General features: G+C 41.5%; 1 protein-coding gene across 1 annotated transcript in view; it reads left to right on the forward strand.

The window, feature by feature from the left end:
- The window catches only part of TRIM45 (tripartite motif containing 45), a 640498-nt gene that overhangs the window by 369878 nt on the left and 251742 nt on the right, over positions 1-18878 (forward strand). Inside the window, exon 4 of the mRNA XM_044073131.1 lies at positions 12101-12834. Within this exon, the coding sequence (XP_043929066.1) occupies positions 12101-12834 (734 nt within the window). The remainder of the gene's footprint in view (positions 1-12100; positions 12835-18878) is intronic.

The following is an 18878-nucleotide window of genomic DNA, read 5'->3' on the forward strand; positions in this document are numbered from 1 at the left end:
GATTAGGAGGTTATATGAGGGATCAGAGGTGAGCGTGGGGTTCCTCTCTGTTAATTTCTGCTTAAGCAGAGGAACCAGGCAGGGGTGTCTTGTTTCCCCTTTGTTATTTGCGTTATATTTACAACCATTGGCAAAGAAAATAAGGGACTCAGAAATTCAAGGATATAATTGGTATGGTAGTCAAGAAAAGCTGGCTCTATTTGCAGATGATAGTATTTTATACCTGACAAAAACCAGAAAGTGACATTACAGTGTTGTGGAACATTTTGAAACAGTTTCAAATGTTTTTTGATATACAAAACTAACAAAGCTAAAACAAAGGCAATAGTGGTAAATTATGTACCCACGTATGAAGGGTCTATATTAGAACTTCGAATGTTATAAATAGCGAATGCTGATATGTGTGAAAATGCAGCACCTCAAAGTTTTTTTTTATCGCAGTACAGTGAAGATCAGAATATTTGCCCTTTCCTCACTGTAGTGCGCTGTTGGAGTTGGAATATATATTTAGCAGGGGGGGGGGGCACAACCCCACCTCCATAACGTTTTCCAGATCCTGCATTTTCGTTCATGTGAGCATTTGCTACTTAGAACATTCTATGTTCTAATATAAACCCCATATGAATTGGTTCAGCGATATCCATATTTATGGTGACATAATAAAATTAAGTATTTAGGAGTATGGATTAGGTTATGTGAGAAGAGACTAAACAAAAGATAATACAGAAACTGAGAAAATGGAAGCTTTGTTATATGGATAGTAAGATACAAGCAGTTAAAATGTTTTTAGTCCCTTTAGTCTTATACACAAGTCTGGCATATGTTTATCAAACAGGAGAAGTTGTTGATTGCAATTAGTAAAGATAAAAATAAAAAGAGTAATGGCCGTTCGAAATGCTTCTCCACCATTGCTTAATAAGTATAAAATGTTAATTTGGGAGAGCGGTAAGGCAGTACATTCAGTGCAAAGGCAGTATTTGCTTAAGATCAACACAAAAGACTGCTGTTTACCAAATAGTGAGCCGACACTCACAATATATAAGCAAATGTCTCAAGTCCACACTGTGGTCAATAAATCCACTCGATAAACATAAATCCAGTATATATTTCAAATTTCGGCAGTATTCACTTCACCAGCTTTTCAAAAAGAAATGGATCGGCCACAAAGATATAAAAGATATAGACTGAATAGACTGTTTGAATAAAATTCAGTTTATATCTTTTATATCTATGTGGTCGATCCGTTTCTTTTTGGAAAGCTGGTGAAGTGAATACTGCCGAAATTTGGAATATATACTGGATTTATGTTTATCGAGTGGATTTATTGACCACAGTGTGGACTTGAGACATTTGCTTATATATTGTGAGTGTCGGCTCACTATTTGGTAAACAGCAGTCTTTTGTGTTGATCTTAAACAAATACTGCCTTTGCATTGAATGTACTGCCTTACCGCTCTCCCAAATTAGCAATTAGTAAAGAGCTGAAGGACTTTATCTAGGAGAGGAAGATGGCAAGAGTCAAGTGGGAATCTTCCAGTAGAACAGGGTGGATTGAGATTGCCCGATTTGAAGGGGTATTTCAGAGCTACACAGTAAAGGTTCCTCTACGTAGAACAAGCAGAAAACTATAATTCAAATTGGAAAGGGATGACAATGAAACCGGTGGGAAGCTCAAGAAACAAGGAGACTGGGATTTTGGATGCAGGCCTTTAAGGAGAATGACAGTAATCATAAAGAATATTATATCTATAAAGTAGCAGACAGTATCTTAAGAACTAAGCCAACACGGGACTGGAGAAAGGAGATCTGCCAATAGGGATGACTGCAATTTGGGATATAGGCAAGAGGGGGGCTGGAATGTATTGGAGAAAACTGGCAAAGGAACCAAGGTATTGGGAACAAATAACTAGATGAGGAAAGATGATAGAATGGGAAGATGCCAATAATTTATTTGGACTGCAGGTTAAAGATTGCTTTCCCTGTCAAGGATTTTTATCAGAGTATAGGCAAAGAGAAAGCAATGGGGGGGGGATGAACCAAAGACCAGCACTGGTAAAGTTTTTAGTAGAATCTACAACAGAAGCTGCTATTAGGAATATTTAGAGCATATACAATATTGCATGATAACTATGAGAATCAATCGGAGGAGGTTAGGAAGGATTGGGAAGAGAAACTGGATAAGCAGTTCACAAAGAAACAATGGGCGGATATATTTATGTCTCCCAAATATGCAACAAAATCTAGAAGGTTTAGGATTTTTGCTTGGAAATGTTTACATAAATATTTTTATACCCAAAGTAGAGAATTTTTCCTCAAGTAGACAGCAAATGTTGCAGGTGTGACAGGGAAGAAAGATGTTACTGGGAACATATTTTCTGGGAGTGGGATGAGTTGGTGGACTTCCTGCGGGATGCAGTGTCAGAGATGCTGGGTTGGCAGATTGGTGTGATGAGGGAGAGGGAGATGATTTTTCTGAGCTGTGAAACTGAATCAGAATAGCCTAGACATGGTAAGACCTTGCTGTGTCTATTTATGGTGGCTGCCAAAAAAGCAATTACTAGAAAATGGAAATCAAAATTTAAACCAAATATACTAGAAGTATTGAATATGGTAACAGACATAAAACAACTAGAACTGAGATCTTTAGAAAAGGGTAGGAGCAAACTACATAGGAAAAAAGTGGGAACTGAGAACAATGTATACAGGGGAGGAATGAGGTTTAAAAGAAGGCAGGACTTAAATGAGCTATGTAATGTTTGACTGAAAAAAGATTGGGTAGATTATAAGTGATGTATAATGTTTGCAACTGGGAGTGTCAGTATGGTTTGTGATGTAAAATGCTTGCGACTAGGATTGTGTTGGTGTGGTTTGTTTTCATTTATATAAATGTATGATTATCTGTGTCGTAAGTGATGGTTTAATAAAGATGTTTCTTGTTTAAAAAAAAACAGGTTGAGCAAAAAGGTTTAATAACAGGAAGAGTGTTGAAAGTAGACAGTGAATCAAAAAGTAGGTGGGAAGGGCAGTACATGCACATGTAGGTATTCTGGCATAGATTAATAGATTTGTGAAACAAATGTAGTTTTAGTATTAGGAAGTATAGGGTGGGAGTGAAGACTGTCAGATAACTTGAAAAATCACTGGCACCTAAATGTGGAAAGATGTCTTTAGCCCTCTGAGGGTGCTGCAATTGTATGTGAGGAGGAGCGACCATTTTTGAGTAGGTTTCAGGCCAAGAATGTTTAAGGCCTTGATGTTCTTCGTCTTCCCTTGCTGCAGTCCTGACAATTGGGTATAGTCCGCGTCCCAGTCGGCCCGAATACCAGAGTATAAGGCTGACGTCGGTCATGGCGCCTTAGACTGACGTCAGTACGTCAGGGTACTAATGCGCATGACCGACGTCATTTCCTCAGTCTTTTTTGCCGCATGGTCCGATGCAGAAGCAATTTTGCGAGTGCAGGTTGGCGTTCTGAGATTTTCCGAAACCGGAGTTTCAGACCGAATACAGAGTTGGCTAAGTAACCCCGTTGGGCAACATTTTGGTTTTTTCTTGCCTCAGTATTTAACCGGATGTCAGAAAAAGTGAATAACTGTATTTCTTGTGGGAAGCAGATACCGCATAGGGATTATCATACATTGTGTATACCTTGTTTAGGGCCTGAGCACGACGTTGTTGGTTGCCGCTCTTGTGCTAGATTTAACAAGCGCACTATTAAGAGGAGGCTTGATTGTGCTAGGTTAGTGTTTGGGAAGCGTTGCAATTATATGCCGTCGGATGCTCCGACGCCCGCTTCATCTAAGAAGCGCAAGGACAAAACAGTGAAGTCTAGGGGTGAGGAACCGGCAGTCCCGGACGTCGGTCCTTTAGAAGGCTCAGGGGAGCCAGAGGTTTTGCCAGGAGTCTCTATGGAGTCTCAGGCAGATACTTTACTGTTACAGGATGTGCCCTCTCAGGAGGTAGGCCAGGCTGAGGGGGCTCCTCAGGTAACTGTTCTTCCCTCTCTTCCCAAGGTAGTTAGGGCCTCTCCTTCTGTTGCCAAAGCTTCTTTTAGAGGAAGGCCAAGTTCAGCTTCTGTAGGGGCTTCTCCTAGCATTTCGAGCTCTGTGCCTAAGAAACATATGCTTAAAATGGCAGAAGATTTGGTTACTCTGATTAGAGGTTCTATGGCCCCACCTGATAAGAGGCCTAGGGTGGAACAGGAGTTTGATAGTTTTGAACAGTGTTCACAGGCTTCAGAGTCTTCTGTGGAAGACTTGCAAGAGTTTCCTACTTATTCTGATTCTGATGTGGATGATTCCACTCCTTCAGCTTCTCCTCCTGAGGATTTTTCATTTTCAGAGACTCTTCACTCCATGAGGGAGCACTTTAAATGGGAAGGCCAAGATTACTCTGACTCCAGAAAAGGCTTAGGGAATTCTTGTTTTGCCCCAGCATAGGCCCTTAGCTATTCCTCCTGTGTTGAATGTGGTGGAGGATGTTTTGCAGAGGCTTCTCTGAACCCTGATTCCTTGCCTCCTGCTCCTGTTAAGCCTGATAGGTATTATAGGGTGCCCGAAGCTCATAAGTATTTGTTTAAGAGTCCCAGGGCGGACCCAGAAACTGTTTCTCAGGGGCCTAAAGGTGTTAAAGCTTCTGTGGTTAAAAATCCTGTACCCTCTGATAAAGAGGCAAGGGCTTTGGATAGGTGGGGTAAGAAAGTATATACTTCTTCCACTCTAGCCATGAGGGCGTTGAATTGTCAATTTCATATGCTGAAATATCAGAATTATCTCCTTTCACAATTGAAATCTAAGGTGGATGCTTTGGCGGAAGGTATTGAGTGTAAAGAATTGCTGGATTTGGTTCATGTGTCTGAACAAGTGGGTAAGCATTCTTTGCAGTGTGGTTTTGATGCTGTCCAGGCCTCCTCGAGGGTGGCTGCTACTAGTTCTGTTCTTCGCAGACATGCATGGTTGAAGGATCAGAATTTAGCTGAGCATGTTAAGACCAGGATTTTGGATGCTCCTTTACAGTCTGATGTGTTGTTTGGACCGCCTGTGGAAGCAGTTTTAAAGAAAATGGAGGACAAAGCTAAGTCTATGCAGACTGTTAAAGATTTTTGCAGGTGCAGCCTCCAAGTTTAGTAGAAATTGGCCTGCTAAGGGGTGGACATATCCTGCTTATGGTTCCCAGTCTAGGGGTAGGTCTAGACGTGGTAGGGGCAGGGCTCAAGGTTCTTTAGGCCTAGATCAGACAGTTCACCTGCTCAGACTTCTGGTGAGGGCAGGCGTCAGTCCTTTCGTAAGCAGAACCAATGACCTGCCTTTTCAGCTGCCAGTGGACTCTCGCCTGGCAGCTCCTTTGGGAGGAAGATTGTCTCTTTTCAAAGAAAATTGGGATTTAATCACTCAAGACAGATGGGTGCTGGATATCATTCATCACGGGTACAGATTTTATTTCCACACAATGCCCCCTTTCAAAGGCATGCCAGATGTTCCTCCTCCACAAAGAAAAGAGGCTCACAAGCAAGTTTCTCAGTTACTCCAGATAGGGGCTATTCAGCCAGTCCCTGTGTCAGAAAGGGGCGATTTTATTCTCGCCTGTTCCTAGTACCAAAGAAGGGGAACACGTGGAGACCAATTTTGGATTTATCTATCCTCAACACTTATCTGGACATTCCCAAGTTCAAGATGTTGACGTTACAGCAACTGTTACCTCTGCTGGGCAAGGATCACTGGATGGTAACTTTGGATCTCAAGGAAGCTTACCTTCATGTGCCCATAAGGCTAAGTTGCAGAAAGTATCAACTGGAGATTTTCATTATCAGTTCTCTGCATTGCCCTTTGGCTTATCTACTGCCCAGAGTATTCACAAAGGTTCTGGCTCCAGTGATAGCTTACTTCAGGCTTCAAGGCATTCAAATTTATCCTTACTTGGACGACTGCCTGATTCTGGCTCAAGAAAGGGAACACCTTCTACAGCATCTGGAATATGTCATAGCAGTGCTAAGATGCCTAGGGTATTCTGTGAACGAAATAAAGTCCAGTCTAGTACCCTCTCAAGACATGTGCTTTCTGGGTGTGAGACTGAATACAGCAGCCCAGATGGCCTTTTTAACCCCGGACAAACAAAAGAGTCTGTCACTTTACTTCCATCAACTATCTCATCAGTCCGTGCTGACTGCAAGGACAGTCCTTCAAGCATTAGGGTTCATGGCATCTTGTATTCTGGTGCTTCCCAATGCCAAACTGCATATGAGGAAGCTGCAATGGTATCTCAAAATGTATGGACACAGCACTGCCAAGATTTGGACACTGTCATTCAAATAATACCTTGCCTTCAAAAGGAATTCTTGTGGTGGGCTCAGGAATGTCACCTAAACAAGGGACTCTCTGTGACCCGGCCAGAGGCGAGTCAGATTTTAACGACAGATGCCTCGGACACTGCTTGGGGAGCTCATCTAAATGGAAAGTGGATACAAGACAAGTGGCCTGCCAGACTACAGCATCTACATATCAACATGAAGGAGATGTTAGCAGTCCAGTTTGCATTGATGGCGTTCAAGGAGTTACTTCTTCCAGGGCAGGTGTTGATTCTGACAGACAACACAACTGTCATGTGGTACATCAACAAGCAAGGGGGAACACATTCTTATCCTCTATGCAGGCAAGCAATGATTCTATGGGAGACTGCGTTAAGCCTGCAACTGACTCTTCAGGCAAGGTTTCTGCCAGGAGCACAGAACTCCCTAGCAGATGTATTAAGCAGACAAATCATGGATCCCCACGAGTGGAAACTGGATCTTCATGTATTTCAGAAATTGACAGTGTCATGGGGAACTCCAGACATAGATCTGTTCGCTTCTCCACTAAACCACCAGCTGCCAAAGTATTGCACAAAGGGGTTTCATCACACAGCTTGGAAAGTGGATGCTCTGTCTTTCAGTTGGAAAAACCTTCATGTCTATGCCTTTCCACCTCTACCTCTTCTTCCAAAGGTATTACTAAAGGTCAGACAGGACAGGCCAAGGATGATTTTGATAGCTCCAGATTGGCCTCGGCAACACTGGTACCCACTTCTAAGGAGTCTTGTAAAGAAGCCTCCATGGCCTTTACCTCTGATTCCTCATCTGTTATCTCAGAAGGGCGGTCATCTGCTCAATGTCAAGCTTCCATCTCTTCATCTCACAGCTTGGCATATTCTGTGTTGAGGCATGGTAGGTCTCAGCTTCCTCAACAAGTTTTAAATGTGATTATGGAAGCTAGAAGGCCTAGTACTAGGAGAGTATGCAGAAAAATGGAAGAGATTTTTATTTTGGAGTACAGCAAAGAATTTGGAGATTTCAGAGCCTAATTTGAGTGTGGCTCTTCAATATCTTACTGAATTATTGGACAAAGGTTTGTCTTTCTCTTCCATAAAGATTCATGCTGCAGCAATTTCAGCTCACTATGATTGTGACCCACCTTTGTTTCGCATCCTTTGTTCAAGCAGTTTCTTAGAGGGGCAAAGAATATAAGACCCCGTAGAGCTCCTACTCCTGCTTGGGATCTCAATTTTGTGTTGGAAAAACTTACTCTACAACCTTTTGAGCCTGCAGCTACTGCTGAATTGAAATATTTGTCATGGAAGACTGCTTTTCTGTTGGCTATTACTTCTGCAAGAAGGGTGTCTGAGTTGCAGGCCCTTATGGCAGTAGAGCCCTTTTTGATTTTCCATAAGGACAGGGTATCATTACGTACTAATCCTTCCTTTATGCCTAAGGTGGTTTCTAGTGTGGCTTTAAACCAAACTATTCATTTGCCTACGTTTTGCAGATCCTCAAAATAAAGGGGAAAAGATTTTGCACACTTTAGATGTACACAGGCAATTGCGTTATTATTTGAGCAGGACTAAAGATTTTAGGCAGTCTCAGCAGTTACTTGTTTCTTTTGCTTTAAGTTCACAGGGCAAGCCTGTGTCAAAACAAACTATTTCTAGGTGGATTGGCTTTTGCATTGCATTTTGTTATTCCCATCATGGCAAAGTGGTTCCAGCTGGGATTAGGCCTCATTCCACTAGGGCTACTGCCACTTCAACAGCATTTCTAAGGGGTGGCAACTAAGGATATTCTGGAGGCAGCTACTTGGAGTTCAGTGCATACTTTCTCTAGGCATTATCACCTGCCTATATACTCTAAGACTAGAGCTGGTTTTGCCACAGCTGTTTTACAAGGCATGTTGTCAGCTCCTGCTACTTTATAATTTGCCAGCCTCCCTTACCTCTGCTTTGGGATTCTACCCAATTGTCAGGACTGCAGCAAGGGAAGACGAAGAACATAGTACAGTTTTGTACCTACCATAAATGTAGATGTTCGAGGATTCCCTTGCTGCCCCTCCCTCCTTCCCTCTGTGTTTCAGGGTGGTTGTGTAGGTGAGTTTACATGCTTATATTTTTGTATATATTACTGTATATATTGTACATGTTTTTTGGTGCAGGTTGTTTTTGGGACTTGTCTTTTTGGGTCTTCTGACATCTGGGGCAAGAAAAGACTGAGCCGATAGCGTCGGTCATGCGCATTAGTACCCTGCTCTGGTATTCGGGCCGACTGGGACGCGGACTATACCCAATTGTCAGGACTGCAGCAAGGGAATCCTCGAACATCTACATTTATGGTAGGTACAAAACTGTACTTTATCAATGACAGTATGTGAATTTTGGTGTCAAGAATTGGAAGGAGGATTCATTTTTTTTGTCACCGACAGGTGTTTTTTTTTGCCTCTGTGCCTGCTATCAAGCCTGTACCAGTCAGACTTGAACCTGTTTCATTTCCCCCCACACACACCATACCGGATATCCCAAGTGCAGGAGCAGGAGATATCAGGAAGAGCTGTCATTCTGGCAGCAACAAAGATGGTTTGTGCCTCTAACAGCACCCTATCTTCACTTCACTATTGTCAGGGAGGACACAGTCAGACTAAAGCGCTGGTGTAGCCCCCCCCCCCCCAACCCACACGCACAAAACACACAGCTCAGGACTCTGAAGAGTGTATCTTGTTCCTCAGACTGACAACTACACATCACTTCCTGCTTTGGTCAGCATCCCACACAATGCCAGGTACAGACTGGATGCATTTCTTTTTGGTTCTAATCCTTGCCTTGGTGGTTGCTGTGAGCACTTGCAGCTTTCATGAGCATATGGTATTCTTCCCTTACATGTGTGTTCTTGCACAAACATGCCCATGGGGCTTGCTTTCACTGTCTTGTGAACACCAAGCCCATTTTCCCCAGTCTGTGACTTCTTGTGTTTTACAAGCCTTTGCTTTCATGAGAGCAGTTGTATGTCCCTCCCTCCTTCCAGGATGGGCAAACTGGCAGAGGTTATGCACTTTCATCCTGCCCTACCTGGCTGTTTCAGCACAGGAACAACTACTCTAACTGGTCACCACAGATCGAGCTGGAAAGAAGGTTCTCTCAAAAGTGAGCAAAAAGTAAGGTGTTCTGACATTTTGAATGGTTGAAAAAAGAAAAACTTGAATATTAAAGGAAAACTTCCAGCTGTAAAGCCAGCCCGTTCTACTTAGCTATATGCAATGATTCTGTTGACAGAAAAAGAAGAAATGAGAAACCAGTACTGCTAGGAATCTGCAGACTGAGGAAGCAAGGCAGCTGAAGACAAGTCTCTGTTCCTTTTGGGGAATGCAGGTTCCTTTCTGCCAGGTTCGTGTGGCCTCCAGTGGAAGATTATTACTGATGTACTATGTTGCCAATTTATTCTACAGTGTAATACATCAATGTATGGGGAGAAAATAAAATATTAAATCATAACCTGAAGTATTTGAATGATTAGACTGCTTCTACTGGTTATAAAGAGGGTCCAGGGTCTGGAATATGTTGTGCTGGTAGGCAGCTGTGACGTACTGCAGCTTTATTTTTAGAATAGCTAATTTATTTATTTTATTGCTGTTTATTTACCAGATAGGTGAGCAGGTTCAGTTATGACCTGGGTTCATAGAGCAGTAGCAATCTTAATGCATGGCAGAGAAGGTTACAGTGCAAGTCATGCTATGTGAAGCAATGCAGTTGTAGGCTTAAAATCCTTCTGAACGTTGGAGCTGATGCAAAAAGAAATTTGAGAAGCCTAGGCAGGACCTTGTACACAGTTTTTTGCTTGGAGTGGTAGGAGATGAGGGTATTAAAACTGGGAAGAGGAGAGGCTAGAAAAAGTACTTGAGACTGACTGAATCTGAGAAGGGTGGTAGTTATTTTCATCTTTTATGAGGAAGTCATTTTGAAATCATATAAGTGAATTACTTTAATAGGTGATTGCCTGTAGCTCTTGGGGAAATAAAGGGGTGGAAGATGGAAATACTTTTAGTAAGATCAGCAAAAAGAGAATCAGTGAGTTTTTCAAAACCTACTACTTTTGTCTGTATTTGTTTGCTGCGTGAAAGTAAAACCATTTGGATGCTGTAGCCCGTTCTGGAAAGCTTATTGGGCTGGCTACAGAGACCTTTATATTTGTCACCACTTCAGCTTTGAAGGTATGACAGGAAGTGAACGAAGGACAGAATGTACGCCCACATTTTAGTAGTGCAGTGACTGTGGTGAAAATCTAGAGGTTGTAGACCATGTAGGTAGACAGCATGGTAAAATTCAATAAACAGAATGAGAACCAAAGAAGGTGTGTTGTGCACTGAACTTTGGAGGTGGGCCACTGGCCTAAGGGCTTTCTCTGTTAGTAAATTTATGAAGTAGTAGATGGCTTGTCTGAGAGCAAGTGTCCAGAAGTGGGATCGAGCCACATAAAGTTAGAGCCCTCTTGGGTGGAAGGTCCAGTACTTAACTGCAGTGCGTGTGTGTGTCGGGGGGGGGGGTTGTTGGAGGCACGATTTTAAGTAGTGAACTATTAAAAAAAAGATCAAGTAGTGACTTTGGTAAATGTATGCAGGCCCTTTTCAACTGCTATGATAGGGAGGGTGTGTTGTGCTAATTTTTCAGTGAAATACAGTACTCTTGTTGAAAATATTATATTGCTTTTTCTGTCTGTTGCCTTACAATCTGGTTGCATGCATTGTCTTATTTGTATACTTCTGTTTGTTGATTGAGTTTGTTTATAATGTCTTAAATAAATATCCGACATTTACTGAGTTTTATACTCCTGGGTAGAGTATGAAAGTGGTCCATTGTCAACAGTGGCCTGCTCTGGTGAAGAAGTTCAAATAAATTGAAAACAAAGCAGTGACTGGTTTGGTCTGTACAAGTCAACTGCTCCATGTAGCTTGGGTGTAGAATACTTGTATAAATGTACAGACCTTTAATCTGCAGGTGTGTGTAGTGTGCCACACCTTTGGAGGGGAATAAGTAAGATTCTTACTTTACACGTCTTCAGCTACTATTCTTTTTATGCATAAACTGGTCGGCATACTTTTGAATCTGCTCTACAATTCTGTAATGCACCCAGGACAGACACAACTATCCATTCCAAGAACTCAAAGGAAGGGCAAAGTATTATGAAGTGGTGAGTTAAACTGAATTATTTTTAACTTTCTTATGGCTGTAGTAGAAAACATAGCAGTTGCTCTATCTGCTGAAAAACTGTAGCAAATAAAAGCTCAGTTTTACTTGCTGTCATTGTGGAGTTATCATACATTCTTTTTCCTGTTTGTTGTATGGATTGACATTATATGTAAAGTTTTGCATTATGCATTCACAACGCTGTTCACTATATGGCATGTAATAAAGACTGTAGTCTTCTGTAAAATTACAGCTGCATCCCTTGCTAGGATGTTGCTGTAACACAGTTTAGGACTGGATTATTGATGTATACTATTAGTACATAACAAAAGCTAGTTATTTTGAAAACTAAAGCACCACTGAGTGCAGATTTCATGCAGTAAATATAAGCAGCGGATGCACTGTTTTGCCAAGTGTGAGTTTCCCTTACTACTGATCTTTGACTTTGCTTTTAAGCTAAGATGGAATTGTAGAACGTATGCAGCTAAATAAACTGGTCCTGTAAAGTTTCCGAAGCAATTTAATTGTCATCACATGTTGAAATGAGAAATTCCTCAGAAAAATAACTTTGTTTTGCTTTTTCATTTTTATAGTAGTAAAAAAAAAAAAGTTTCTTTTTTTTATCAGGAAGCAAACCAAGACAATGTCCCATAATGTGGTGCCCTTGCGTGATATCAAAGGTTCTATCAGGGTAACTAAACCTATCTTGTGTTCATTTCACCCTTCTGAAGAGCTGAAGCTTTTCTGTGAAACATGCGACCATCCAGTCTGCCGAGACTGTGTTGTCACTGAGCATCGTGATCATGCTTTTGACTTCACTAGCAGAATAATTAATAAACATGGAGATTACGTACGAGAACTTCTTAAATGCACACAGTTACACATTGGAGCACTAGAGGGAGCCATAGAAGGAATTGACAATACTAGTAAGGCAGTGCAGGAACGTGTGGAGGTGGTGGGAGAAGAAATCAAAACATTTGCACAGAATTACATGCGAGCAATTGAAAAGCACAGAGACAGACTGCTAAAGCAGCTGAGTGACTTGAAAGTACAGAAAGAAAATGCGTTGTATTTGCAGAAGCTTCAATTAGAGCAGCTTCTTTCTGACATGAGAACTGGACTGACTTTTACAGAACATCTCTTGACAAATGGCTCAGACCTGGAGATCCTGCTGACCAAGGGAGTGACAGTTAGTCGACTAAAGAGACTGAATGAAACCGAATACAATATTCACCCAAAAGCGGATAGTGGAATTCGTTTTACACCACAAGAGAAGGCTGGTCGCTGTGATGGTTTTGATATTTATGGGGCCATTGTATCCACAGAAGCTGACCCATCAAAGTGCAGTATTCAAGGAAAAGGTAATGAAATATGCAAAGTGTTTTTAAATGGTAGACATAGTTATAGTTCTGGTTTGTTTCTTTTGTTAAAGCCATGATAAGTTCCTGCCCTACTTTTGCATTTTGCTGATTTTGTTTCCCTCCTTTGATTTTTAAACATCTTTATTAATATTGTTAACCTTAACATTACTTAAAAACATAATACAGCTAAAGGCCTATAGAAACTTGGCTAATAATAATGCAGATTTGGAGATTAGAAAGTACGGTGCATTTGTCTAGTTACAATTGATATAGTTTTCATCGTCGACAAGGAGAGCCAGTTTAAAGTATTGTGGCCACAATTTAACATGTAAATATATGTTGCATAATACTATTATGTATGTGATCACAGACATTGGTTGACTGCTGAGTTAGTAGACAACCTTTTTATAGATTTAATTTGGTGGTCAGAAAAGCGAGAATGCTATGAGACTGGGGTTGGGGGATATGCTCTTTACCTAGTATTGTGTGATCTCAGAGATGGTATGTTTAATTAGCAGGGGGTGTGGGGTTGCTCCTCTTGCAAAAAACATTTGTTTTTAATTTGCATGTCCAGGGTTGTTTCATAGCATGTGCATTATGTTGTTGATGTTCCATTGACTACTTTGTCGACTTTCGGAATATTGATGTACTGATCATGTGGTTGCCTGTAGTATACTTATTTTTCTTTGGCATCTGCTAGCCCCATAGAAGGCTTTTAACAATTGTGCTTGTAAGTTTCAATATTTGTGTTGCTGGGAGAACTACTGTACTACTGCCCCATAGTGTTCTGTTGAGCAATAGTAGGACTGGCACTACGAGGTGTTTCACTCTGAATTTTAAGTGTCTGTTAAAGGCGTCATCATGCTAGATCCCAACAGAACATTATAGATTATGGCTGTAATTCAGTGTGATGGCGTACAGCAGCATAAATACAGGAATTTGCAGACAGAATTGGACTAAAACTACCCCCTGGCTTGTTGTAGATGCTTAAAGCATATAGGTTGACTCATTTTTTGTGACAGTGAGTCTGCCTACTCTTGAAGCCACAGTACTACATAAATTCACTTAAAAAATCAGGGGTAAAGTTTTTCTCTCTCTTTGAAGTGAACTACCATGACCTTTGCATATTATATCATTGTGTATTTGTTGTTGATTCCTTCCGTGTCCTACTTGTTCATTTTCTGCCATCAAGTGAATTATGCTGAGTTTTAGAAATTAAAGTGGGGTAATGTAATTGACCTAGGACTAGATATTAAGTCTCCAACCTTATGGTTGACATGCCTTTTCTTCTGGTTGTATGATAAGATGTGATAGACATTTGATTTATTTCCCTTGCACTCTAAGATCTGTGAAATACTTTCACTGATGCAAAGAATTTGGGCTTCTAGTTATTACTACTGGAGAGCTGGCTTTATTCAGATGTGATGTACTGTCAGGACAAAAAGGCTGCAGTAACAGTAACTGACAAAGCAAAACTATGATAGGGTAAGTTTGGAGAGAGCTAGGCCTGACTGTCAGGTGAGCAGAGTTTGAATAGCAGCTTGGGTGCTTGCAGGACCTAGCAAGGTGGATGGATGTGAGTGGCCATTGCCGGCTGTCTAATCTTGTTGGAAGGGAGGACCCAATAGTTAGCCACATGACTGAGATCTAGAAGGAGCACTAGGCATTTACCCTGTGGAGTTAGTCTATTGAACCTGCACTGCCATGTACAAGATGCACAGTGAGCCAAGGGGAATTCAGCATGTGAGCCATGCTTCCTTTGCAGGGCTTGAACCCAGGACCCTGTACACTGTAGTCACAGTAGTTAACTACTAAGCCATCACAGCATCTTGGAGGGCAACCATAGCGGAGGTCAGGAGAGCCACTACCTGAAATGAGTTTCCTTAACCAAGAGAAATCATAAGCCACTAAACAGAATAAGCAAGCTAGCTGATTGCCTACCTGCCTGGCTGTTGCACGCGGATGGGGGATTACTGGACAGGTACGAATGGGCAGTAAGGCTTTTGTCTGTCCCAGGAATTCCATTTCTTAGCTTAAAATAAATGAACTGATTGGGCACAGGTAAAGGAAACACCTGGCACAGAACTGGGGGCAAAAAGGAGGAATTTAAAGGATGATTTTTGAGTGGCTTTAGAGGAAATCTGCAAATTGGAACCTCCAGAGGAATCACTCACGCTGTTCTAAGCAATGTTGGAGAAGGGCTATTAATAACAGAGTGAGATAGATGTGAGTTGGAAATATTTTTGAGTAACTTCGTAATACAGTGGGCATTATGATGGCACTGGCTTACAAAATCCCACCCAGTTTGACACATATGTGATGGCTCATAGGTGTGGGCTTATAATCCGTTAGGGATATTGTCTTCCAATTCTCACCATTGACACCAAACCAAAGTTATGATACAAGACCTATATGAGTATACATCACTGTGTATAACTAGGTGAAGTTTGGCATTAAGAACATTTAACATTGTGCACTTTAGGCTATGGGTCCACACCCAAAAGTGTTCCACATTGACCAACTACAGAATAGTTACATGGTCTAGCTTTCTTGGGCCCCCTGCTTCTCACTCTGAGATCATTGCATTACAGTGCCAGTCTTCTGCAGTAACTGTAATCTTTATAAACTTATCTCCAACATAGCCTAAAAAACAAACTGGAAGCCTGCTAAAACAAACTGGAAGCCTGCTATAACAAAGTATGTAAGTTTGCTACCTGGTCCAAATACTCCACCCATCACTGCCATTCCTTCCACTCCCTAAACGTACCTGAAATTCATACAGCTCACCACTGCTTACAAACTTATATTACAACCCTCCATCTGACTCTCTCTTTCATCCATCTTAACACAAACATGCACACAAAATGCACAACAATATTTATCTAATACTATGGTCTCTTGCTCTCCTGACCTGCTACCAGATGGGGCTAAAAGGCTAATACCTGATTAGCAATTACTATTAAAAGAATCATCGCTCGCGCACACACACACACACACACACACACACACACACACACACACACACACACACACACACACACACACACACACACACACACACACACACACACACAGTGTAAGAACTAGTAATTGAAGGTCCTGCACCAACAGAAATTGTTACAATTCTCTAAATAAACAAGTTAATAATCAGTGACCAGCATTAAAAATGCATTCTGGTACCCATCCCCACCAGCAACATAAAAAAACTCCTCCTTAAACTAAAGCCTTGCTCCTACACTCCTGATAATCTGCCTACATCTTTCCTTAAGATAGCTGCAGACAGCACTGCCCTCCCCATTTCCATTCTTATCAATAGGTCCATCCAAGAAGCCTATGTCCCCACTCTGGAAGAAAGCTTTTGTCACCCCTTTCCACAAAGGCGGCAATAACACAGACACTACTAACTTCCGTCCTGTAGATATTCTCTCACCTCTTTCTAAAATCCTCAAAAAGTGCATTCACCACCAGGTCTTGCCATACCTAAAACAATCCCCTTACCCCAACACAACATGATTTCAGGCCTCACTACTCTTCTGTCTTTCCATGACACCATTAATCATGCTTGTGACTCTGAGGAAAATCATATCCACCCTTTACTTAGATCTCTCCAAAGCCTTTGACACTCTCACACATCCTCTACTCTTATCTCAACTTTCCTCCCTCAGTTTCTCTCCTTCCTCCATAGCCTGGTTTACAAGCTCTCTCTCTCTCCAATAGACAACAAGCTGTTAAATGGAAAAATTCCACTTCATCCTTTCTCAACAGTCTCTCCAGCGTCCCCCAAGGCTCTATTCTCGGCCCCTTACTTTTCAATATTTTCATTAATAACTTTCACAAATCCATAGATAATGTTACACTGATCCAGTATGCTGATGATTCCACAGTCACCTGTGCAGCAAACTCCCTGAAAAAACCCAAACAGCCTTCTCCAGTACCGAAACTTGGATGCTAAACAACCATCTCGCTCTCAATGCTAACAAAACAAAAATCATGACATTCTCTCCTTCGAGAGATTTCACCATAGACAAAAGCTCCTTTAAAATAAAAAGCCACAATAACACACTAATCAAAATTGTACCTCACACCAAACTACTCATAGTCACCATTGTTGAACATTTAAAATTGTATACGCACATCCAAAATAATATAAACCCCCCCCCACCAAAAACTAGGTATGCTCTATAGACAAAATTACTAACTGCTTCTACCAGACATACTCTAGCCTCCTCCTACCTGCTTCCCTCTCTTATGTATGGTGCCCCGCTACTCATCTCCAACTTACCCTAAAAAAAACAACTGGAAGTCTGTAAGTTTGCTACAGGGTCCAAATACTGCCATTCCCTCCACTCCCTAAACTTTCTTGAGCTTCCTAAGTACCTGAAATTCATACAGCTCACCACTGCTCACAGACTCTTATTACAACCCTCCATCTGCTCCTCTCTTTCATCCATCTTAACACCTTACCTCCCCAGTCGTACTCTTAGATCTGAAAATCACAACCTTCTTAAAATCTGTAAACCCCTACGCCCTCCTGGCCAGTTACTTCTCTCACACTCCTTAGCTAAACTGTGTAATTCACTTCCCCCCTCCCTCCGCTGTACTCACAACCACTCTAATTTCAAAGCTCTTCTCCATTCTTACCTTACCTCAAACTGGGACTGTTCCTGCTCCCTTCCCACCTAAAATTACACTGCCATCTCTTTCAAACCTCTCTTCAGTCTCATCTGCTGTCGGGTGTATATTACGTTATCAAATCAAGTTCGAACGTCATATGGTCGAACCCATATTATCGAACTTTTAAAAGTTTGAACGTTTCAGTGGAGATGTCTGTACAGTGGGGAATGGGAATATTTCCCTTTCGGAGTTAAACCAGCGGTGGTGGTGCTGCGGTAGCGTTGTCGCCTCACAGTAAGACGCTGTCCAGTTCGATTCTCAGCTAGAGCGTCTTCTGAGTGGAGACATGCGTGAATGGGTGTACCTTCGTTGAAGGTTGTGCATCAGGGCTGGTAACTCGGCACGTAAAAATCAACTACCAATCATTAGCAGACCGGAGTTCCGCTGTGGCGACCCCTAACCGGGAAAAGCCGAAAGACACAACGACAACAAAAAGTGCGATCTTGGAGTTGGTATATTTAAAGAGCAGGGGGGTGCATGGGGGGATTGCTCTCCTGCTTAAAATGGTCAGGTAGGTTTTTTCTGTTTATTATTTTTTTTTAGCTTTTCGAACGTTTAAAAGTTTGATCATATGGGTTTGACCATATGACGTTTGAACTTTTAAAGATTCGATAACGTAATATACACCCTCTACTATCACCTCGATCACTAACATTATTGTTAGAACAAACACTTCTTCTTCTTTCGGCTTTTTCCCGGTTAGAGGTCGCCACAGCGGCTCACCTGTCCACTCATGATTGGCAGTGGAGTTTTACAGTGTCGAGTTGCCAGCCCGGCACCCAACCTTCCACAGAAGGCACATACACGCACACACTCACACCTAGGGCCAGTTTAGAGTGCCCAATACACTAAACTTCAATAAACACTTTATGACTTGTACTTTTAATTATATTCTCTGTATTGCTTTTGACTTTATCTGTATTTTAACATTTGTGTTTTTTAAACGTATACTCCCTGATTTTGTATTTTAAATTGTATATTTATGCTTTTGTATACTGTATATTCCATACTATGTTATATTCTGTTAACTCGAAAGTAAAAAGTGACCTCTCACCAAGATGAAGCTGGAACTTTCCAATAATTCCAAAATAGCAAACAGTAGAGAACGAAAAGTTCCACAAGCAGTGTGCGTTTTTTTTTTTTTTGCTGCAAGTAAAAGTGAAGTTGTTTTAAGCCGTGGTTGTGGAACTTTTCATTCTCTACTGTTTGCTATATTCTGTTAACTGCTTTTGGAGCTTTTCTCCTAGGGCCTCCACTGAAAATGGGCTCTCCTTGGCCCAGTGGACTTCCCCGGTCATCAAATTTGAAATAAATAAAATAAATAAATAAAATGAATAAAATTCTTTAGCAAAAGATAGTTGAGCAATACA

This window comes from Protopterus annectens, chromosome 5.part1 (genome assembly GCF_019279795.1).
Source record: "Protopterus annectens isolate FY-2018-M chromosome 5.part1, PAN1.0, whole genome shotgun sequence".
NCBI lineage: Eukaryota > Metazoa > Chordata > Ceratodontiformes > Protopteridae > Protopterus > Protopterus annectens.